This window comes from Bombus flavifrons, chromosome 1 (genome assembly GCF_040668555.2).
Source record: "Bombus flavifrons isolate JBK064 chromosome 1, iyBomFlav1_principal, whole genome shotgun sequence".
NCBI classification, from domain to species: Eukaryota; Metazoa; Arthropoda; class Insecta; order Hymenoptera; family Apidae; genus Bombus; species Bombus flavifrons.
In genome coordinates this window covers 4,822,547-4,840,948 of record NC_138442.1, presented here as the reverse complement: position 1 = coordinate 4,840,948, position 18,402 = coordinate 4,822,547, and the positions used below count along the sequence as shown (strand labels likewise).

General features: G+C 28.5%; 6 protein-coding genes across 9 annotated transcripts; 2 read left to right on the top strand and 4 right to left on the bottom strand.

The window, feature by feature from the left end:
- Window positions 1-1,795: 1,795 nt before the first annotated feature.
- Window positions 1,796-3,237, bottom strand: Pgls (6-phosphogluconolactonase). Its single transcript, XM_069124541.1, has 4 exons — window positions 3,097-3,237; window positions 2,506-2,706; window positions 2,134-2,417; window positions 1,796-2,043 (listed from the first exon to the last, which is right to left on the bottom strand). Exons 1-4 carry the CDS (start codon window positions 3,215-3,217, stop codon window positions 1,933-1,935), a joined length of 717 nt encoding a protein of 238 aa, XP_068980642.1. The 5' UTR covers window positions 3,218-3,237; the 3' UTR covers window positions 1,796-1,932.
- Bem46 (abhydrolase domain containing 13-like protein Bem46) lies at window positions 3,181-5,763 on the top strand. 2 transcript variants are annotated; one of them, XM_069124532.1, is made up of 6 exons: window positions 3,181-3,318; window positions 3,776-4,087; window positions 4,168-4,399; window positions 4,475-4,668; window positions 4,747-4,907; window positions 4,980-5,763. In XM_069124532.1, exons 2-6 carry the CDS (start codon window positions 3,922-3,924, stop codon window positions 5,250-5,252), a joined length of 1,026 nt encoding a protein of 341 aa, XP_068980633.1. In that variant the 5' UTR covers window positions 3,181-3,318; window positions 3,776-3,921; the 3' UTR covers window positions 5,253-5,763. The 2 variants fall into 2 exon arrangements, with proteins under 2 accessions (XP_068980633.1, XP_068980623.1); XM_069124522.1 differs by lacking the exon at window positions 3,181-3,318 and adding an exon at window positions 3,374-3,507.
- A 394-nt stretch (window positions 5,764-6,157) lies between these two features.
- LOC138190222 (protein artichoke) lies at window positions 6,158-8,272 on the bottom strand. The gene is made up of 4 exons (XM_069132868.1): window positions 8,132-8,272; window positions 6,920-8,007; window positions 6,663-6,845; window positions 6,158-6,545 (listed from the first exon to the last, which is right to left on the bottom strand). The coding sequence occupies exons 1-4, from the start codon at window positions 8,226-8,228 to the stop codon at window positions 6,264-6,266; spliced, it is 1,650 nt and encodes a 549-aa protein (XP_068988969.1). The 5' UTR covers window positions 8,229-8,272; the 3' UTR covers window positions 6,158-6,263.
- Window positions 8,238-10,174, bottom strand: LOC138190229 (DNA polymerase delta subunit 3). The gene is made up of 2 exons (XM_069132880.1): window positions 9,959-10,174; window positions 8,238-9,830 (listed from the first exon to the last, which is right to left on the bottom strand). Exons 1-2 carry the CDS (start codon window positions 10,025-10,027, stop codon window positions 8,592-8,594), a joined length of 1,308 nt encoding a protein of 435 aa, XP_068988981.1. The 5' UTR covers window positions 10,028-10,174; the 3' UTR covers window positions 8,238-8,591.
- An 886-nt stretch (window positions 10,175-11,060) lies between these two features.
- On the top strand, window positions 11,061-14,695 carry LOC138189954 (armadillo repeat-containing protein 8). Of its 2 annotated transcripts, none has more exons than XM_069132297.1 (8): window positions 11,061-11,426; window positions 11,546-11,619; window positions 11,832-12,282; window positions 12,358-12,852; window positions 12,964-13,255; window positions 13,519-14,042; window positions 14,240-14,406; window positions 14,577-14,695. In XM_069132297.1, the coding sequence occupies exons 1-8, from the start codon at window positions 11,400-11,402 to the stop codon at window positions 14,611-14,613; spliced, it is 2,067 nt and encodes a 688-aa protein (XP_068988398.1). In that variant the 5' UTR covers window positions 11,061-11,399; the 3' UTR covers window positions 14,614-14,695. The 2 variants fall into 2 exon arrangements, with proteins under 2 accessions (XP_068988398.1, XP_068988387.1); XM_069132286.1 differs by having other exon boundaries at window positions 11,063-11,426; window positions 12,937-13,255.
- Window positions 14,696-14,947: 252 nt separating this feature from the next.
- Window positions 14,948-17,829, bottom strand: ICA69 (islet cell autoantigen 1-like protein). 2 transcript variants are annotated; one of them, XM_069132319.1, is made up of 6 exons: window positions 17,681-17,829; window positions 17,069-17,337; window positions 16,627-16,969; window positions 16,268-16,543; window positions 15,590-16,199; window positions 14,948-15,502 (listed from the first exon to the last, which is right to left on the bottom strand). In XM_069132319.1, exons 2-6 carry the CDS (start codon window positions 17,283-17,285, stop codon window positions 15,386-15,388), a joined length of 1,563 nt encoding a protein of 520 aa, XP_068988420.1. In that variant the 5' UTR covers window positions 17,286-17,337; window positions 17,681-17,829; the 3' UTR covers window positions 14,948-15,385. The 2 variants fall into 2 exon arrangements, with proteins under 2 accessions (XP_068988420.1, XP_068988411.1); XM_069132310.1 differs by having other exon boundaries at window positions 17,558-17,823.
- Between the last annotated feature and the right edge of the window lie 573 nt (window positions 17,830-18,402).

The following is an 18,402-nucleotide window of genomic DNA, read 5'->3' as shown; positions in this document are numbered from 1 at the left end:
CTCCATCCGCGATATTACATTTATTACACGCATTGTTTTAACATAACTCTCTGATTAAATGAATCTTGTAGGCATGTTATGTATATTCTATGTATTATAAATATGTATATTTAAACTCCAAAGAAGTACATCACGATATAGCATTATATTCGTGCCTGTTTACTTCTTTCTTCAAAATAATCACGAGTGTTGAGTGATGACGTTAAAAAAATAATAGTTTTACAATTTATCTTTGGACAAGTATCAGGTATTATTTTCACGTATATTTTTAAAATCAAAGATGTCCTCTTATTTTTTCCGTCACGTTTTTAACATAAACGAAATATAATTTAAGTAAAGTAGCTAAAAATTACAAAACCCATTTTTTCTGGGTAATTCTAGCATTTATATTAGATGTACGTATTGTATAGAAACATTTAACTGAATCAACATTTTCGATTACTTTTTTAAGTCTATAGAATGTTCGTTGTGCTTTGGAATAGAATTTTATAAATAATCCATACGAATTTGGAAGAACTGTAAAAAAGTAATTTGACGTGTCGTTCAGAATTAAAACGTTTTACAGCATTACACAGTTAATACAAATTATAACGAAAGTGACGATTAAGTCATATGAAAAAAGATGTAAATTAATAGTTTGTTAGTTCTTTTTATGGCTTGATATCTATTGTACACATAAGATTTTTGTAAAAAAATAAAGATAATTTATTAAATATTGTAAAAATTTTAGTTCCTAAGTAATTAGTACTGATTACTGAATTTGATTGATAGCGGATGTTATCTGTTAAGTGCATATTACAAACGATATTCCTGCCTCGAACAATATACATACATTAATGATATTAATTCCATATTATGATATACAAAAATATGCATCGTACAAAAATAGTCACTTTTTGCTGCATACTTATTTATATATATCAATACTTATTAATTTTATATAAACTACCAAAGATAGAGAATGTCTTTTACGATCTACTAAACGAAGATATAATATTTATACTAGATATATCTATTTACTTCTGTATACAAAATGACAATGATTATGATATTTTCTCGTGCAAATAAAATACTGTATAAAGATTTTAAATAACTACTTTGCTTACTGTTTTTCGATCCCATGATAAATATTTCAATACAGAATTAAATAGAAATTGCTATGAGAATTACATACTATTATATATTGTTCTATCGATGGTATGATATAAACAATAAAAATATATTCACATTTTTATATATATATTTTTTTATCATAAGGATTTTATTTTGATGTTTTGTTTAGTAAATATTTGTATCTTTGCTTGGATTTCTTGACATTATTTATTTTTATGAAAAACATAATTTATGATAAATCGAATTACGTAATGTTAAATATATTTGTAATTACATAATATTTTAATTTTTTATATTTATTATATCTAAATAAAAATAAATATTGCTAAATATTTGTACGTTTTTGAAACGTATACTGTCTTATTTTAGCATCCAAGATATTTGCTACTTAAAAACTTTTTAAGCCATTTTTGTTTTATATGATTTCCTAAATTTATTAAGATGATATAATAAGCATAAATCGCAGTTTGATGATAATAATAATGAATGAGTAATGTGGTATAAAAATGCTTTACCTTATTATATTTTATACCCATTATAATTAAATGTCTACAAATTGAAATGAAAAAATAAAATATTGGAAACTAATATTAAAATATGTAACAGAACCTAATATATTTCAGATGATATTAACATCACAATAAACAAATATCAATCTTTGAGCAATAAATTACAAAAAATGTCATTTAGTTACTTTTCTATTATTAGGTATCTTAAGTAAGATGCACATACGTATATAAAAGTAAGCTCAAAAAATTTGCTGAGCATTAGGACAAGATATTAACATGGAATGTCATAGTCAATTTAATGGAATGTTGTTTAGGCTGTTTCTAAAAATTTTGCAGCATCTTCATCTAGGACCCAATACAATTCTCCATTGTGAGGTTGAACACGAGCAGCTGGCAAATTTTCTCTATCTTGCAAAACTCGCTGTTAGATATTAAATATTAAGAATAAAAATACTTTATATGAATTATAACTTAAAAATTAGTTTCCTTTAACCTTCAATGAAATAATCACCTTAACAATTCCAGCTTTACCATATCCGGTAATAGCAAATATGCATCTTTTTGCATTATTTATCACAGGAAGAGTGAGAGTAATACGAGATAGAGGTGGCTTAGGAGAATCATTAATAGGACAAACCCACAAGCTTGCTTCGTTTAAAAGTTTGTGACCAGGGAAAAGAGAGCATATATGTCCATCTAGACCCAATCCCAAAAGAAGCACATCAAAACATGGAACACGGTCGGGAGGGAAAAATACAGACATCTTCTTAATGTAATCTTTTGCAACATCTTCGGCTATAAGTATAATAATGTAATTATGTAACTGCTATTTTATGGGAAAAAAAAGAAGAAAGAGATTATAGATTGAAAGATATTATTTTACCAGACAGATCAGGATTAATTTTTATAAATTGTTCTTCAGTTATTGGTATTTTTCCAATCAACTTTGATTTATATACTCCATAAGTAGAATCATTGCTATCGAAAGGAACAACTCTTTCATCACAGAAGAAGAAATACCATTTACTCCAATCAGTTGTAACATTAGGTAAACTGTCAACCAATAATTGTACCAAAGACCCCCCTGACAGATAATTTCAAAATTTTATTATTAGTTTAATATTTTAATGTAAAAAAATAACTTTTGTACTTGTAAGAGGTATAAATAGTATATGTAAGAGGTATAAATTAAATATTAGAAATAAAAAAATATGAAAAAACATACTATTGTAAGAACAATAACCTGCTCGCTTAAATTGGAATCAAATGAAAAAAGAAATAAATATAAAATCTCGTCAATTGCATAATTTTTTACAGCATGTATAACCTATAAATGTATGTATTTTAAATGCAGATATTACTTTCAGATTTTCTTTAAAATATATCTTATAAGGATGGAACACTCAATGGACATGATTAATCATCTGTTTTTATCATTTTTGTATTTATAGTGTTTATGTGAGAAGTATATCACCTGATAGTCCGACTTTAAACGTATCACCAATAGTAAGTGCTTCTTCAGCACTCGTTTGAAGAAGGTTAGACAAACATGACACTACGGTTCCATCCCGAGGCTCGACTAGTATTTTCTCCATTATTTATAAGTAATTTTAAAATAACACTTAAATTTCTAATCGTAAATAAACGAAGAACTCTACGTGAACAGTGAGACTCGTCTTGAGTATAAAGACGTAAGGTAGTATTAGATATACATATAGAATCGGTTAACAGTAATCAGAAATCAGAATACAGCATTGGACATTCACGATGACACGTGATAAACTCGCAACACTATCTTCTAAATGTAACACTATGATCGCGCCGCCAATTTGTTTTGTGTTTGTATATGAACGTATCTTTGTCCAACATGAAATTACGCTATGAAGTACATCGCTTATTATAAAAAATTTATTATTTATATTTTAGTATTTATACTATTTTATCGATTTATATTTGAGCATGTAACGGCAATATTTATTTTTAATCCATGTTTCATAATTCTTCAAAAATTGAAACTATTTCATTTTATACTATGTAATCTCTGATCTAATAAATTTCTTTGAAAAGCGAAATGCATTTATTTATCAATACAAATCCAAAGTTTTTATGAAATGGATCATATTTATGAAATAAAATTTTGATACGAATTTTAGGTTATAAAGTCTTCAATGATAACTGGAATATTTGACTCAGTGAAGCAGTATGATCAAGTCAAGATGCGTAATGTTGTACACTTACTGAATATAAGAGTGATTTAGATGATTATTAGTCATTTTTTTGAAAATACTACGTAGCAATCATGTCATTTTGTATGAGACTTGCTCGAAGTAAACCCATCCGTTTATTAGGGAGTATAGCTATCAAATGTTGGGCTTTCTCTGGAACTTATATACTTGCCTGTTTCCTTCTATATTGGTTGTACGGTGGGATTTCTGCTTTTTTTCTACTTTGTTTTGCTACTACAGGTATATCTATTAATGTCTTCTATCAAATTTTTATGTTTCTAACAATGGTAGGTGTGTATCTTAATCAACATATATTGTAGGTATATTGTATCATAGAGAAGATCAACTTGTTTATCGTCCAGAGTCACCAGCTAATTCTCGGATATATGTTCCTGCACCTTCGATATTTAATTTACCTTATCAAAGCATTTATACTAGATCAGGGGATGGTACCATGTTACACATGTTTTTTATTTCTCAACCAGAGGATAGAATAAAAAAGGTGCCTACTTTGTTATTTCTTCATGGAAATGCTGGTAATGTAGGACATAGGTCAGTGACTTTTGCCACTTTATCATATAATTTTATTTTGTAATGTGAGATAATAATTCTAGAACTATATTTCAGACTAAAAAATGCAGTTGGATTATACCATACTATCCAATGTAACATTTTAATGTTGGAGTATAGGGGCTATGGTTTATCACAAGGATCACCATCTGAAGAAGGTTTATACATGGATGCTCGTGCAGGAATTGATTATTTATCTAGTAGAACTGATATAAATACTAATGAAATAATCGTATTTGGTAGATCATTAGGTACTTATATTTTTTAAATGAGTCATTTTTGGTAAAGAATGTATACTATATGTTTAATATGCTCTAATATTTCTATAGGTGGTGCTGTAGCTATCAATTTAGCTACAAAGCCAGAAAATTCACAAAGAATTTGGTGTCTTATTCTTGAGAACACTTTTACTAGCATTCCTGATATAGCTGCACTACTTTTTGGATTGAGATGTTTACAATATTTACCCCTTTTTTTATATAAAAATAAGGTAAAATAATTTCTCTTATAACTTAGTTTCTTTCAGTTGAATCATTTCTAGTTGAGTCATTTTGTATTGTAGTATCTGTCCATCCTCAAAGTGCGGTCAGTAACGGTACCTACATTATTTATTTCTGGTTTAGCGGATACGTTAGTGCCTCCACGTATGATGCAAGAACTTTATAAGAACTGTAAAAGTTCGTGTAAAAAAATACTTTCGATTTCAGGAGGTACACACAATGAAACGTGGTGTCAACCTCGATATTACAAAAATATATGTAATTTTTTAAATGAATTGAGGGAAAATCCTCCAGTCCAAGTGACGTCTAGTCACTGGCAAATAGACGATATATAAAGACAAATTGCAAAGCTCACTTTACGTCCAAAGCGATGATTACATTTTAAAAATTGCCCATCTTAACGAATAAAAAAAAGATAGATTAATGTATCAGAATAAGTTATTAATCTTTATTGTGATCAAACAATTTAATTACAAACACAATTTAGCTCATAATTAATGCGGATCAATCTTCTATGAAAATATTTTATTAAAACATATATTAAGATTGCAATATTGGAAGTGATGCAATGTTTGAGGTCATCGAAATATCATGATTTAAATTTAGTCAAGTGTCTCTCATGCACTTGAAATTTGTGAATAACTAAATAAGACCTTAAATCCTTCCAATACTTAGGGTATTTTTAGGGAATGTTTAGATAGTCTTAGTTAACTATTTTCATCGAAAATGGGCTGTTTTTGTATAAAAAAAATATTATATACAATTATATGAATACTAATGTATTTATATGTGTGAATTAGAAATATATATTTATTTTAATGTTTTGATAAATATATTATTATATATGCATTCTTATACATGTATTTATACACACATTATATGTTCAAGATAACATTTTATTTATTCATTTTTTTTCAATAACATTTAAATTTAATTGAAAAGAGGACTGTTCCTGTGAGAGTCGTATTATACAATACTTTAATAAAATTCATGATTCATAATTCATTTTACCAACAAATTTAATTTTTGTGTGAATATTAACATTTGACTGTGTGTTCACTAATAACTTTGTCAGTCTTATACAATGTTTAGTATTCAGATGAATGATAATTCTTGAAGTATAAATTAATTCAGAGAATAAATTTATTTCCATTCATTATTTAACTTTAATCAATTTAAGAGATAATATAATTTATATGTTATTACATAAGTCACTTTGAAAATAAAAGTACATCTTGAGTATAATATCAATATATTGAAAATTTAAGAAAATTTTTTTAATTAAAAAAGAAATGTGTTAAAAATATACAAGACAAATAAATTTATACACTAAATAATGATAAACTTTAAAATTTCCTATTGACTCTCCTTCTTCTTATGGCTATTCTTTGTGTCCATAGAATGCCTCCTACTATTAAAAGTGTTAATACAGTTGTAGCTATTCCTACAACAACTAGCAAACCAGTACTAGAATCAAAATGTACTACTTCATTAGACATTACATTGGCAACATTCATTGCAAGATTTTCTTTAAAAACTGATGTATCAACACAAAAAATTTCGTCTTTCCATCCATACCAATGTACCATTCTTATGTTTGATATTTCTGGAGGCGAAGCACACCTTATGTAATGTAAAGAAACAATTAGTACAACAATAAAATAATTAGTATACTATTTTTCGTTATTTTGATTCAAAGCATTAAACTGATTTCTAATAATAATTTTATGGGTTATATACCTCAGATCATCTAAAAGATGGGGCTGGATGGAATAAAGTTGTGGAACCAAATCACTTAACATCCATTGTAGTGTACAATTACATTTAAATGGATTTCTTTGTAGATTAACACTATATATCATAGAATTATTGTTACGTACAACCAGCTCTTTTGCGACATAGGAAAGTTGATTATTACTCAAATCTAACTAACAAAAAATTATTTACTTAGGTAACTTAAACTTACTTGGACAATATTCCAAAATAGTAGCTTAAAACTTACTGAACAGAGAGTCATGTGTCTCAAAGCATCTTTATGAATAAAAGACAACATTTTGTTATTGGATATAGTAAGATGAATGCAACCATTCGATGGTGGTCTCAAATTTGCTAATGTACCTTCATCAATAGCTTTTAACATACTCATTTTACTTGCAATAAATGAATTTAACTTTAAATCAGAACTAATTGTCAAATTATCAATAGGGTTTTGGCTGACATCAAATTGGAACAGTAATGGGAAATTTTTAATAGATATTTCTTCAGGAACATAAGTTAATTTATTGTTAGATACGTCTAACACTTTCAAATTTTCAGATATAACATTTGGAAAACTTGATAACATATTTCCACTAATATTCAGATGTTGTAAATTATCTGTTATTATGTTTGCATGTAATTCAGAAATATTGTTGTGCTGTAGATTTAATACTTTAATATAATCCAAATTGTATAGTATTTCCGAAATTTGATTATATCCAGAATGTAATTCAATCAATGTCTTTGGTAATGCTTGCATATTTAGTGTAACAATAAAATTGTTATTTATATGAATTGCTTTCAAAGAATTTAAAACTGTTAGACTACAATCTTCTAAAGAATGGATTCTATTAAATGACAGATCTAAATATTGTAAATTTATTAATGATTCTAGAAATATTTTAGATAAACTGGATATATTGTTATGAGAAAGATCGAGTGTATTAATCTTTGTTGTAGTTTTGTTCATTAAATATTCTATTGAATTTATATGATTATAACTAAGGTTTAATGATAACAATGCAGGAAGTACTTCCAACAACGAATCATCAAAAATTCTTAATGAATTTTTAGAAAGATTTAGATTTTCGAGATTGTTCAAGTCTATAAACATTGTTGTATATATTTCTTCTATAATATTTTCAGATAAATCTAAACTTCTTAAAGATTGTAACTTCTTCAATAGATTTGTAGGTAAATTAATTATATTGTTTTTAGATAAAACAAGTTTGTTCAATACTTGATAATTGTCTAATGTTAACAAATCAAAATTAAACATGTCATTATTTCCTAAATATTTTCCATGACAGTTAATTTCCTGTTCTTTATTCACTGTAATAAATAAAGTACATATTATTAGCTAAATTTATTAATAATTAATATATGTAATCAATAAATAATTTTAAAGAATTTGTTTTTAAATTATATTTCACCAAATTGAAATAATTTTGCTTACTTAGGATTGTACACGAACATGTTGAACATATATCACATGTAGAACTTTGTATTATCAATGAGAAACACAACCCAATTAAATTTAAATAAATAATCATTGTGTTAAATTGTTATTTAGAGACCTTATACTTGAACAACCAATATAGCATTACTCATACTTAGGGTGTAACATGCACTTGGCATCTCTTTGATAACATATCTGATAACAGTGCTTAATAAGAGAACGTATATCTATTTCATCTGACTTAGAAGATAATTATAATTTCAAGATAAAATTCAAACTACTTTCGTTTAATAAATTTTATATTAATTATTTATAAAATATAAAATTTTATTTGTATTCTGTATATCATAACAGAATCATAAAATATTATTGTACTCTAGTTAATATCCTAATAACCTAAAGTAAGTATCCTAAATATAATAATTATAAAACATGCAATATAATATAATAAAGTATGCTATGACTTTTTAAAGAAATTCATCAAAGTAGTTTGTTTAGTGTTTTTCTTTCCTTTGATTTCTGAAAGTGATTCAGGTGCCACTATCTTCTTTTGGTTTTTTACTTTTACAATTTCTGGTTCTTCTTCAGAACAACTTTCATAAACATGTACCTTTTTTGTGACAAGAAAACCATCTTCTTCAAATGTTTTATCTACTGTTTTTAAAACCTTACGTTTTCCATTTTCAAGTTTGACTTGTGGTGGAGAAACAGAACATTTCTTTACAAAAGCAGGAGGATTTTCAGGCGAAGATGGTAAATCTAGTTCTGATCCTTGTTCATTATCAGAAGACTCTGAACCACTAGAATCACTCTGAATTGTAATACGTTTTCTCTTTTTAACAGTATTCTTGGTGTCTTTGCTACGATTACGTTTTTTCCCTCTTATATTCTGCTTTTGTTTAGAATTACTTTTTGAAATAACCTTCTCTTCTACAATTTTTTCTGATAAGGAATTTGTGCTTTTGTCTTTATCTGAAGAATTTGAACTTTTATTTTTATCTGAAAAATCTGTAGTTTTTGTATGATTCTTATTTGGTTGAAAAGATCCACTTGATTCTCCCTTTATTACATTTTTCTTTTTTCCATCACCAACATTCTTAGATATTTCTTTTGTATGACTAGAAGCATCCACTCCCATTGTTTCTGTATTAGACGATACAGGTGGACTTTTTTGTTTATTATTGACTTTCCCAAATAAACTATCAAAACCTTTTCTGTCAGCATTTTTCTTTTTTTCAATTTGCTTCTCTTCTGGGCTCAATATCTTTTTTTCTTTGACTGGTTCAGATATTGATTGTGTCTTTTCTTGAGGAACAGATTCAACTTCTCTTGACATGGTACCCCAACGGAACATATGCATCTCTTCATCATTACGATCATTGTTCTGAATGCATTTAATGGCACTAAATTTAATATCTCCATTTTCAGTTAACCCAAGCAGTTGTATCTCAGGAAGAACTTTTTGAAGGCTATAAATATGCTCGGAAATAATTTTACTATATTTTTCTTTTGCTGTTAATAGATCTTTTTCTCTGACAATTTCAACTCGCATACCACCATCATGCAAAATTCCGATTAGCAAAAAAGTGCAATTAAAATCTTTCTCCTTTTTGTATCTTTGCCAAAATTCCCATAGAATTTGTTTTGCTACATTGACGTGAACTTCCAGTTCTTTGCTTAACCATTTATAGGTTACCTATAGTCATTTTATGCGCTTAAGACAATTTAAAAGTCATTTTTATAAAATAATATTGTAAGCGATTAGTATAACGTAAATTTGAAAGTTGTATTATGAGAAATCGAGAAATTTAAAAGAATACTCACCAGTTTATCATTATCAAATATATATTCTGTTACAGTTTCTAAATATTCGGGCAGAGATTCCGCAAACATATTTAATAAAAGCTTTTAATTGACAAAAAATACTTTTATAACAATTAGACAATTTAATGTTACGTATATTTCTTAATAAATGTGCGAAATTGCTTACATACTTCAAAATGACCAATTGTACAAAAGTTTCTATATTTTTATAATAAATTATAATAAATTATAATAAATTTATTAATAATTTTTATTCATATAGAAAAATTTAAAAGATTAAATTTTGTTAAATATTATAACGCGATAATTAAATTGATGATTTTTATGCATTGTTACGCTGTCGCTTGAATTTGCTCTTAGTATAATTGCGTGAAGCTGGTTTCAATGATTGTATTTGGAAACATTCGGCATAAACTATGAACGAAATTTAAACTGACCGACTATATACGTAGATTGAAAATTGTACATTGCCTAATTATTCACCGAAAGCAGCTGGATAAGGAGAGGAAATGTCTCAAAAGACAAACAGTTTTCTGTGAACTGGCTTCAAATTATTTATTATGGTGCCAAATTAATAATTCAAATTTTTTAATGTAATCTCTTGGTATTTTATCCCGGCAACTTTCGTGTAGGCTTTCCTAGAACTTGAGCTGTAACCTTAGATTATCTATTACGTGCCGCATAAATTAAGAGTCCGAATTTCTCGATATGATTTCTCTATATCTTATCTTTGACGACTATGTAAACTTTTTTAGGAAGTTTGCTGTTTCTCTTTTATACTATTCCCTTCTCCATCGTCGCACATGTAGGTACGGTACAATGCTCCTACCTCCACTTACTCAGGAAGATAAAACCTAGGGGAGGGGACCCTGGACCTAGGCAGGAATCAAAGATCAAAAGTGAAAAAAGTGAGATTTTAATCATTCCAAATTTTGACTCTCGAGTGCTAACTTCTTGCTATTGTAATTAAAAAGTACAAGTTGGAATAAGCGATCGTTTATAAAAAGAACAAATTTTTTTTTAATCTTCGCGCACTTCCACGAGTAGAGTGGTTCAGCACTCTATGTGAGGTTGATACCAACCTACGTACCTCTGTCCTAAAACCCCAAAATGAAAACGTAACAACATCTATGAGAAATTTAATAATGCAGATAATATGAAAAATTATGTATATCTAAGTTTCATTTTTTAAATTATATTTATAAAAATATAAATTTGCGTAAGTATCTATAGTCTAGTAATAATTATATGATAATACCAACACTGTTCTAATGGGAATTATTTCAGAACGCGAGTTTTACCAAATGAAACAGTGAGTGTTCACATAACAAACAAAGTCGATTGTTAAATTAACTATTCCTCGGGTAGTTGACTATATACTGCAGAATTATTTTGAGTGAACATTTGTAATATCTTTATGTAAAACCGAGAGGAAAGAATTATGGTCTCGGTGATGCAACCATTCATGGTGAGTGAATTCGTAAAGGTGAAACAAGTTACCGGTTTTCTTCTGCTTTGAAAGATATCATTTTTCGTACAATCGTTCGAAAAGTTTGAAAATTAAATGACTTCTCAATTGTGTCACAGGATGTTGAGAGTTCGAGAAGTTACATCGATGAATTATACTCGTTGGATCCTCAAAAATGCTTAGAAGCTATTATGTGAGTACAAATCGTACTTAACCTCTAAACTTGTTTATTAAAGGTCATTATTTATTAAAATTATTATAACATATGGTGTAAAGAAGCGTTAAAAAGGTAATATTATTAAAACAATCTTATAGTTTTTCTTACTTTCCACCATAACTTTGTCAATGTTTATTTAATTGAACATTTATGTTAACTATAATTGATCTCTTTTTTTTTGTTTCTAGATGCCTAAAAAATTCTGTAATTGGAAGTAATAGACAAAAAGGATCTGTAATAGCACAAGGTGTAGTACCTCGTTTATTGCAACTTCTTGGAGATACAACAGATAGAATTGGAGATAATATAAGGCTAGAGGCTGCTGTAACTTTGGGTTCTTTAGCTAAAGGAACTGATCAACATGTGCTGGCACTTATAGATCTCGGTGTAGTGCCGTTGCTTTTTCAAGTTATATTATCTACACCTATCACAGAAACGCCATTAGAAGGAAAGCCAAAAATAACAGATTTATTAAACGAGGCATGCTTACGTTGTTTGAGAACAGTATTTCAACATCCATCAGCACCGGTTCATTCAATATATCAGGATCCTGCGCTAGTGCCAAGATTGGTATCGTTAGCAAATCAATCAGTCACTTGTCAAATTTGTGTAGCAACAATTTTAACAACAGCATGCAAGGTACAGAAATGATAAAATCAAATCTAACTTTGCTATGTAATACTTAAAATTATATTTTAAATAATTTCTTGTTAGACAACAGAAGAGCAAAGTGCTTTAGCCAAAGGTGGTGCGGTAGAAACACTAGCAATGCAGTTGGATTCTCCATTACCTGATGTTCAATCATCAGCTCTAGCATGCTTGGCAAATATGTGTTATAAGAATTATGGGGTATGTGTCACGGTTGCATCGGCAACTACCAGTAACACACCACAGGGTAGGCTTGTACCTGTAGCATTAGGACAATTAATGGGCCGTGAGAAAAGCTCCTTAATTCAACTTGAAGCTGCAAGATGTGTTACATATATGCATAGAACTGGAGTTCTAGTACACAAAGATCCTAGAATTATATACCGTGCTTTACCTTGTTTGGTACGACTTTGTCATCGAGATCATCCGCCTCGTGAAAGAGTAGCGGCGGCTGAAACTTTGGCTTTCCTTACCGAAGTTAATACCGAATTGCAACGTCTAGCTTCCATTAGTAATCATTTAATTCCTACTCTTGCAGAATTATTACGATGTCATCCACATGTAAGTATATTATACATTATAGATTTACATATCTATTTTGTATGTTTACTATTGTTAATATTTCATGTTAATGAATTGTACAAGTGCAAGATTGTACTTGCAATGGCGCAGCTACAGGATGCAACATTAACACAAGATATGCGACAAGCTGCATTCAGGGCATTTGCATCCCTTGGTGCTAATGATGAAGATATTAGGAAACGTATCATCGAGACAGAAAGCCTTATGGAACAAGTAGTGGCAGGACTTCAGGATCCAGGAGGTTCTCACGTACGTTTAGCAGCAGTTAGATGTCTTCATTCTCTTTCTAGAAGTGTTCAGCAACTCCGAACAACGTTTCAAGATCATGCTGTTTGGAGGCCCCTTATGCAATTGTTACATGGTGCAGATAAGGGATTGGAGGGTAAGATATAATAATATTTTTAGACGTGATGGATTATTATTGAAATAATATGATTTATACAAAATTACGACACATTTCCTTTAAAATGTTTTAATTACACATAACTCATTCAATGAAATCATACAAGATTACTGAAGAACATTGAAGATATTTTTGCATATTTTTTGTAATACCAGTTATATAAATCTAAAACGAAAATTTTTCAAAATTAGATCATGCTATTAGTATCTATTATTATTAATCAGTATAATTGTATTATGTAGGTAGAGGCGAAAGTGAAGTTGATTTATTAACTGTTGCCTCGAGTACTTTATGTAACTTATTGTTGGAATTTAGTCCAAGCAAAGAACCAATTCTTGAATCTGGAGGAATAGAGTTATTGTGCTCGCTTACAAAACGATGTACACCGGCATTGCGATTGAACGGAATTTGGGCATTGATGAACGTGGCTTTCCAAGCCGAACAGCAAGTAAAATTACAAATTTTACAATGTCTGGGAACAGATCAAATCTTTTGTCTTCTGGCAGATCAAGATATACCAGTTTTGATGAAAACATTAGGTTTATTACGAAACTTGCTCTCTACAAAAGCACACATAGATCGTATAATGGGAGAACACGCTGCTCACGTTATGCAAGCTGTTATATTAGTTTTAGAAGACCCAAGGCATCCAGCAGACGTAAAGGAGCAGGCTCTCTGTATTTTAGCGAATGTAGCTGATGGAAATCGAGCAAAAGATCATATTATGGCTAATGAAGATGTGCTTAAAAAACTTATGGATTATATGGTCTGTAAAAAATATTTTGTCTTTTTGTTTTTCTTTCTTTAATATTTCATTCTTTATTTATCGCCTTCTTTTAATTTATTTGAATAATACAACAAATATCTTCCCGTGTTATTTTATGATTCTTATATAATTTATGCTTCAGTAATATGTTATTGAAGTTCTAGCAGAAATTTCTAACATTTATGTTATGAATCTAGATGCATAGCAATGTAAAACTGCAAATTGCCGCAGTTTTTTGTGTGTGCAACCTAGTCTGGAGGGAAGAACCTGGTGCTGCACAACGGCAGGCACGTTTAAAAGAACTGGGCTTTTATCGTATTTTGCAACAATTACGTCATAGCAAGGATCTCCAATTGTTTGATAAGTATGTCAAACAATCTTTAAACCTTCCTTTCTATTTGTATTTGAAAATGATCTTTAAATGTCCTTGTAAATTATAATAATTCAATAAGATATTAAATCTTAGTATAATTAATATAAAAATATTTTCTCTCAAATATTTCCGATTTTTAATATACATTTGTCTCATTTCAGGGTCAGAACGGCTATGGCACAATTTTATGATGCCTAAATTCCGGATGTGTTATTGATGAAAGTTAGATTTTGATTTAGAGTTCTTTTATACGCGAAATACAATTATATTTTGGTGTTAACACTGTGATTCTGTATTTCGTTGATGCATAAGCATTTTATATTTATATAGAAAAGATACAAAAACAATATCCCTGACGATGTAATTTGTTTATGTTGTATTTATTTTATTTAAAAAAAGAAAACAATTGCAATATTTCAGTATATTAAAAAAAGAAACGATGTAATAATTGTATCATACATTTTTAAAATATGAATTGTTTGATACAATGATAATGTCAAAAGTAATTGATTGCAAAGTTTTACATTGTGGAATGTCAACAAATTATATACAGGTATCCATATGATATACTTCATATTAAACATATTTTGCTATAAACATGATTAGAAAAGTTGATAATTATTTATTATCACGAAAAAAATATTTTTAATGTACTTAAAAGAAGTATATGACTAGTATTTCTTATAAACTATCATCGATTTTAAATCTTTGGTATGGAGCTTGAAAAGTTATTTACGAAAATTTAAGTATTTTTGATTCTTACGATCATCTTGCTATTTTCATTAAATCTAAAGAATCTGGAATGTTAAAATTCAACTAATAAGTATGAAATATTAGTGCAAATGTAAGAAATAGATAATACTCGTAGCATTATCCTATTTGGAGAAAATAAAAATATCTCTTCTGACTGTTGCTATAAACTGCAACTAATCATATGTCATGATAATATAGTTTTAAATGCTTTAAAAAATTAAGCAGATGCATTACTGTCATCAGAAAGATTTTCCATGGGATTGTTAGCCAAAGGGTCCAGTTCAGCAAATAAATCCAACCAGGAATTACCTTTTTTGCCAGTCTTATTTTTTTTCTAAGAAAAATATAGGAAAAATTTAATAATAGTGTTTCAGATATTTTTAATTTGATTTTGGTAAAAACAAATTTAGCTTTTACTTACCTTGTCACCCATGTTGATAGTCGGCATGCTCTTTTGCCCAATGCCAAGCGCTGCATCGCCCAAACTTTGTTTCAATATATTCGGTGGCAAAAATGTATCATGCGATATCGCATCCCACTCGTTATCAGCATTCTGTTTATCAGTGAGAATATCATTCAAAAGTACCATATTCTCGGATGTGAGGAACTGTAAAGATTGCTCTCTTGAATTTTGTTCTTCTAAGGAAGAGAAATCAGCCAGATTAAGATTTGTATCAGATTTGTCAAATATATCCATCGTTAAACTTTGTTCACCAAACTTTCTATCAAGTTCAGATTGATTTCCTTCTTGCATATTACTATGAGTGGCGTTATCTAGAATTAAATTTTCAAAAAGTTGATCGAGATTCTCCTTATGTTCTATATTAGAAGTAGACTGTGAAGTAATTTCATTATTCGAGGAACTGGAATTCATGTCTAATTCTTCCAACCCTTTAATGTCTTTTGTCTCATAATCAATATCCAATAATTTTTCATCTTGTTTATCAATTTCAACTGTATTTTGTTTGGCTGGTTTTACTTCTTCAGCTTCTTCAACACTGTCATGATAATCCATGTCAAAAATTGATAATCTATGATAAAAGAAATATATTTTATCGAAAAATTCTGTTATTAACACTTTTTAAAATTTATAACTTACTTCTCTTTTTCATCGAGATCGTCGTCACCTCCAGTTTCTTGAGCTAATTTACTTGAGGGTTCAGCTAGTTCTCTCACTACCATAAAATCATATCGTTGATAGCCTTTAAAACTGCTTGCTATTGTAGAATATGCTTGTGCAGATTTTTCAGTAAAATTTAGAAGTGTACTCTGATATAAAACTAAAGCATGGCTAAACATATTACATCTTGCTGCTGCTAATAGATCTACCTTTTGAAGGCAATCTAAAGCCAGATTATCAAAGGCTATTTTACCTCTGTATGAATAAAGAAAATATAAATTCAAAGCTATCTAAATGTATATAGAATTTAGATGTTAACAATAATTAACAATACATACTGTCTTACACATGTTTGAACTTTACGAAATCTTTCTAATTGTTTTGATGTATCAGGATCTAATTCCTGAGAAATATTTTTCATCCATGACAGAGCAGCTCTGTACTCTGTACGAGCTTTTTCCATTGCTTGGACCTTTTGCAGTGTGTCTTCAATAGCTCTTTGTCTAAATGTTTCTACTTCCTGATACAAACGTCCTAATGGTGCTCTTAATGCAAGTCTTTGTTGACCAGAATATGATAAAGATTTTCCAACTGCTGTCATCATCTTGCCAGCTCTAGTTTTATCTTGTTTACCAGCATCTTTAAGGAACCGTCCCATTGCATTTTCTTCTTGTGCAAGATCTATATAACATTTAATGGTACAGTCATTTTTATTATTTTAAAATTTTTTTTTACCTTAGCTAATCCTATTTTATAGAGACTTAAATAGTAATAACTTACTGCACAATCGCTCCTGATATTTGTCAATAATTCTTTGTAAATAAGAACAAGATTCCTGAATGCTACGAAACAGTTCTAATTTGGCATCCAATTCTGCATCGGACGCTACTATACACTCATCTTCCTTTTTACCTAACTTTCGTGATAAAGCTTGTTTTGTAACCCAAAACTGATGTTGCATTTTTGTGATAGTAGAATCGTCGTGCATATTGGTCATCTGTACCCAACGATCAAAAGTATTTCCTGATATACCTGGTCCGTTTCTGTTACTAAAAATTATACCAGATAAATATTATTGCAGAAAACGTTACAATGGATAATAAATAAATATAAAATAAACAACATAATATTATTTTAAATGCGTGGCTAGCTATCTTATCAGTTACGTGAATGATATTCTATATTACGTATATGATAAATGATACTATGTTTAATATAAAATTGGTTAAACGACAATAATTCTATAGAAATTAATATCAAAACACTTACTATGTGTTCATAATGGAAGACGATGGTTAAAAATACGAAATATGATTAACGCTTACAACTAAAAGGACACAAATGATTTCTAGGTATAATTTAAAATAACAAATTACTTTATAAATATCATACTTCTTTAACACGTATGATTAAAAAGTGCTCTTTTTTTCAATTAATTAAAATAGGCGTTTGTACTTTAATACTGATAAAAAAGCAAACACACTCTTTCCTGTCAACTTGACAGACCGAGTATACAGTTTACTATAGTTAATTGTCCACCTAAGAACTGCTTAAAGTGAGATTTTAATGGATGCGACATAACAAGGCGTATTACCAATGAAAACAAAATTTCTTAAAAACACATTAACAAAATCAATTTGATTATTATTTTACGAACTTGTAATAAAAGAAAAGATTATTTGTTTTATTAAATAAAAAAACAGTTATTTGCTATAGAACTAATCTCAGACAGATTTTTCAAAAATAATTTATTCAAAATATATGCGATTACAAATATTATTAATAAAATATCAAATTTTAGAAACTTTATTAATTTCTTAGAAAAATCACTATATTATTTCTTTATTGCGCTTTTACAGCCAAGAAAGGATTTGATTTACAATATTTTTTACATAATTAAGAGTATTTTATCGAATGAATACATTCCTATCATTCAGACAAATCATGATATTAAATTATAATTACTTTAAATATAATTTAAAGAATTTATAAATAATTTTATATTGATCATATATGTATATTGTACTAAAACAAAGCTGAAATTATTTTTTTAATATATTACCATTTTCATAACTGATTTATCTTATACTAGCATATTTTTAGAAAATGCAATT

Excerpts from the sequence above, each read along its gene's own strand:
- ICA69 (XM_069132310.1), bottom strand. Across the intron at positions 16,200-16,267 it reads GATCTCGATGAAAAAGAGAA|ATTATCAATTTTTGACATGG; the intron begins GTAAGTTATAAA and ends CTTTTATCATAG. Across the intron at positions 15,503-15,589 it reads CTATCAACATGGGTGACAAG|AAAAAAAATAAGACTGGCAA; the intron begins GTAAGTAAAAGC and ends TATTTTTCTTAG.
- Pgls (XM_069124541.1), bottom strand. The coding sequence starts at position 3,217 with ATGGAGAAAATACTAGTCGAGCCTCGGGATGGAACCGTAGTGTCATGT. Across the intron at positions 2,418-2,505 it reads AATTAATCCTGATCTGTCTG|CCGAAGATGTTGCAAAAGAT; the intron begins GTAAAATAATAT and ends TTATACTTATAG. Across the intron at positions 2,044-2,133 it reads GTAAAGCTGGAATTGTTAAG|CGAGTTTTGCAAGATAGAGA; the intron begins GTGATTATTTCA and ends AATATCTAACAG.
- Bem46 (XM_069124532.1), top strand. The coding sequence starts at position 3,922 with ATGTCATTTTGTATGAGACTTGCTCGAAGTAAACCCATCCGTTTATTA. Across the intron at positions 4,088-4,167 it reads ACTTTGTTTTGCTACTACAG|GTATATTGTATCATAGAGAA; the intron begins GTATATCTATTA and ends CATATATTGTAG. Across the intron at positions 4,908-4,979 it reads TTTTTTTATATAAAAATAAG|TATCTGTCCATCCTCAAAGT; the intron begins GTAAAATAATTT and ends TTTGTATTGTAG.
- LOC138189954 (XM_069132286.1), top strand. The coding sequence starts at position 11,400 with ATGGTCTCGGTGATGCAACCATTCATG. Across the intron at positions 12,853-12,936 it reads TATTACGATGTCATCCACAT|TGCAAGATTGTACTTGCAAT; the intron begins GTAAGTATATTA and ends GAATTGTACAAG. Across the intron at positions 14,407-14,576 it reads GATCTCCAATTGTTTGATAA|GGTCAGAACGGCTATGGCAC; the intron begins GTATGTCAAACA and ends GTCTCATTTCAG.
- LOC138190222 (XM_069132868.1), bottom strand. The coding sequence starts at position 8,228 with ATGATTATTTATTTAAATTTAATTGGGTTGTGTTTCTCATTGATAATA. Across the intron at positions 8,008-8,131 it reads ATGTTCGTGTACAATCCTAA|TGAATAAAGAACAGGAAATT; the intron begins GTAAGCAAAATT and ends TATTTATTACAG. Across the intron at positions 6,546-6,662 it reads AGCCCCATCTTTTAGATGAT|ATAAGGTGTGCTTCGCCTCC; the intron begins CTGAGGTATATA and ends TCTTTACATTAC.
- LOC138190229 (XM_069132880.1), bottom strand. The coding sequence starts at position 10,027 with ATGTTTGCGGAATCTCTGCCCGAATATTTAGAAACTGTAACAGAATAT. Across the intron at positions 9,831-9,958 it reads TATTTGATAATGATAAACTG|GTAACCTATAAATGGTTAAG; the intron begins GTGAGTATTCTT and ends AAATGACTATAG.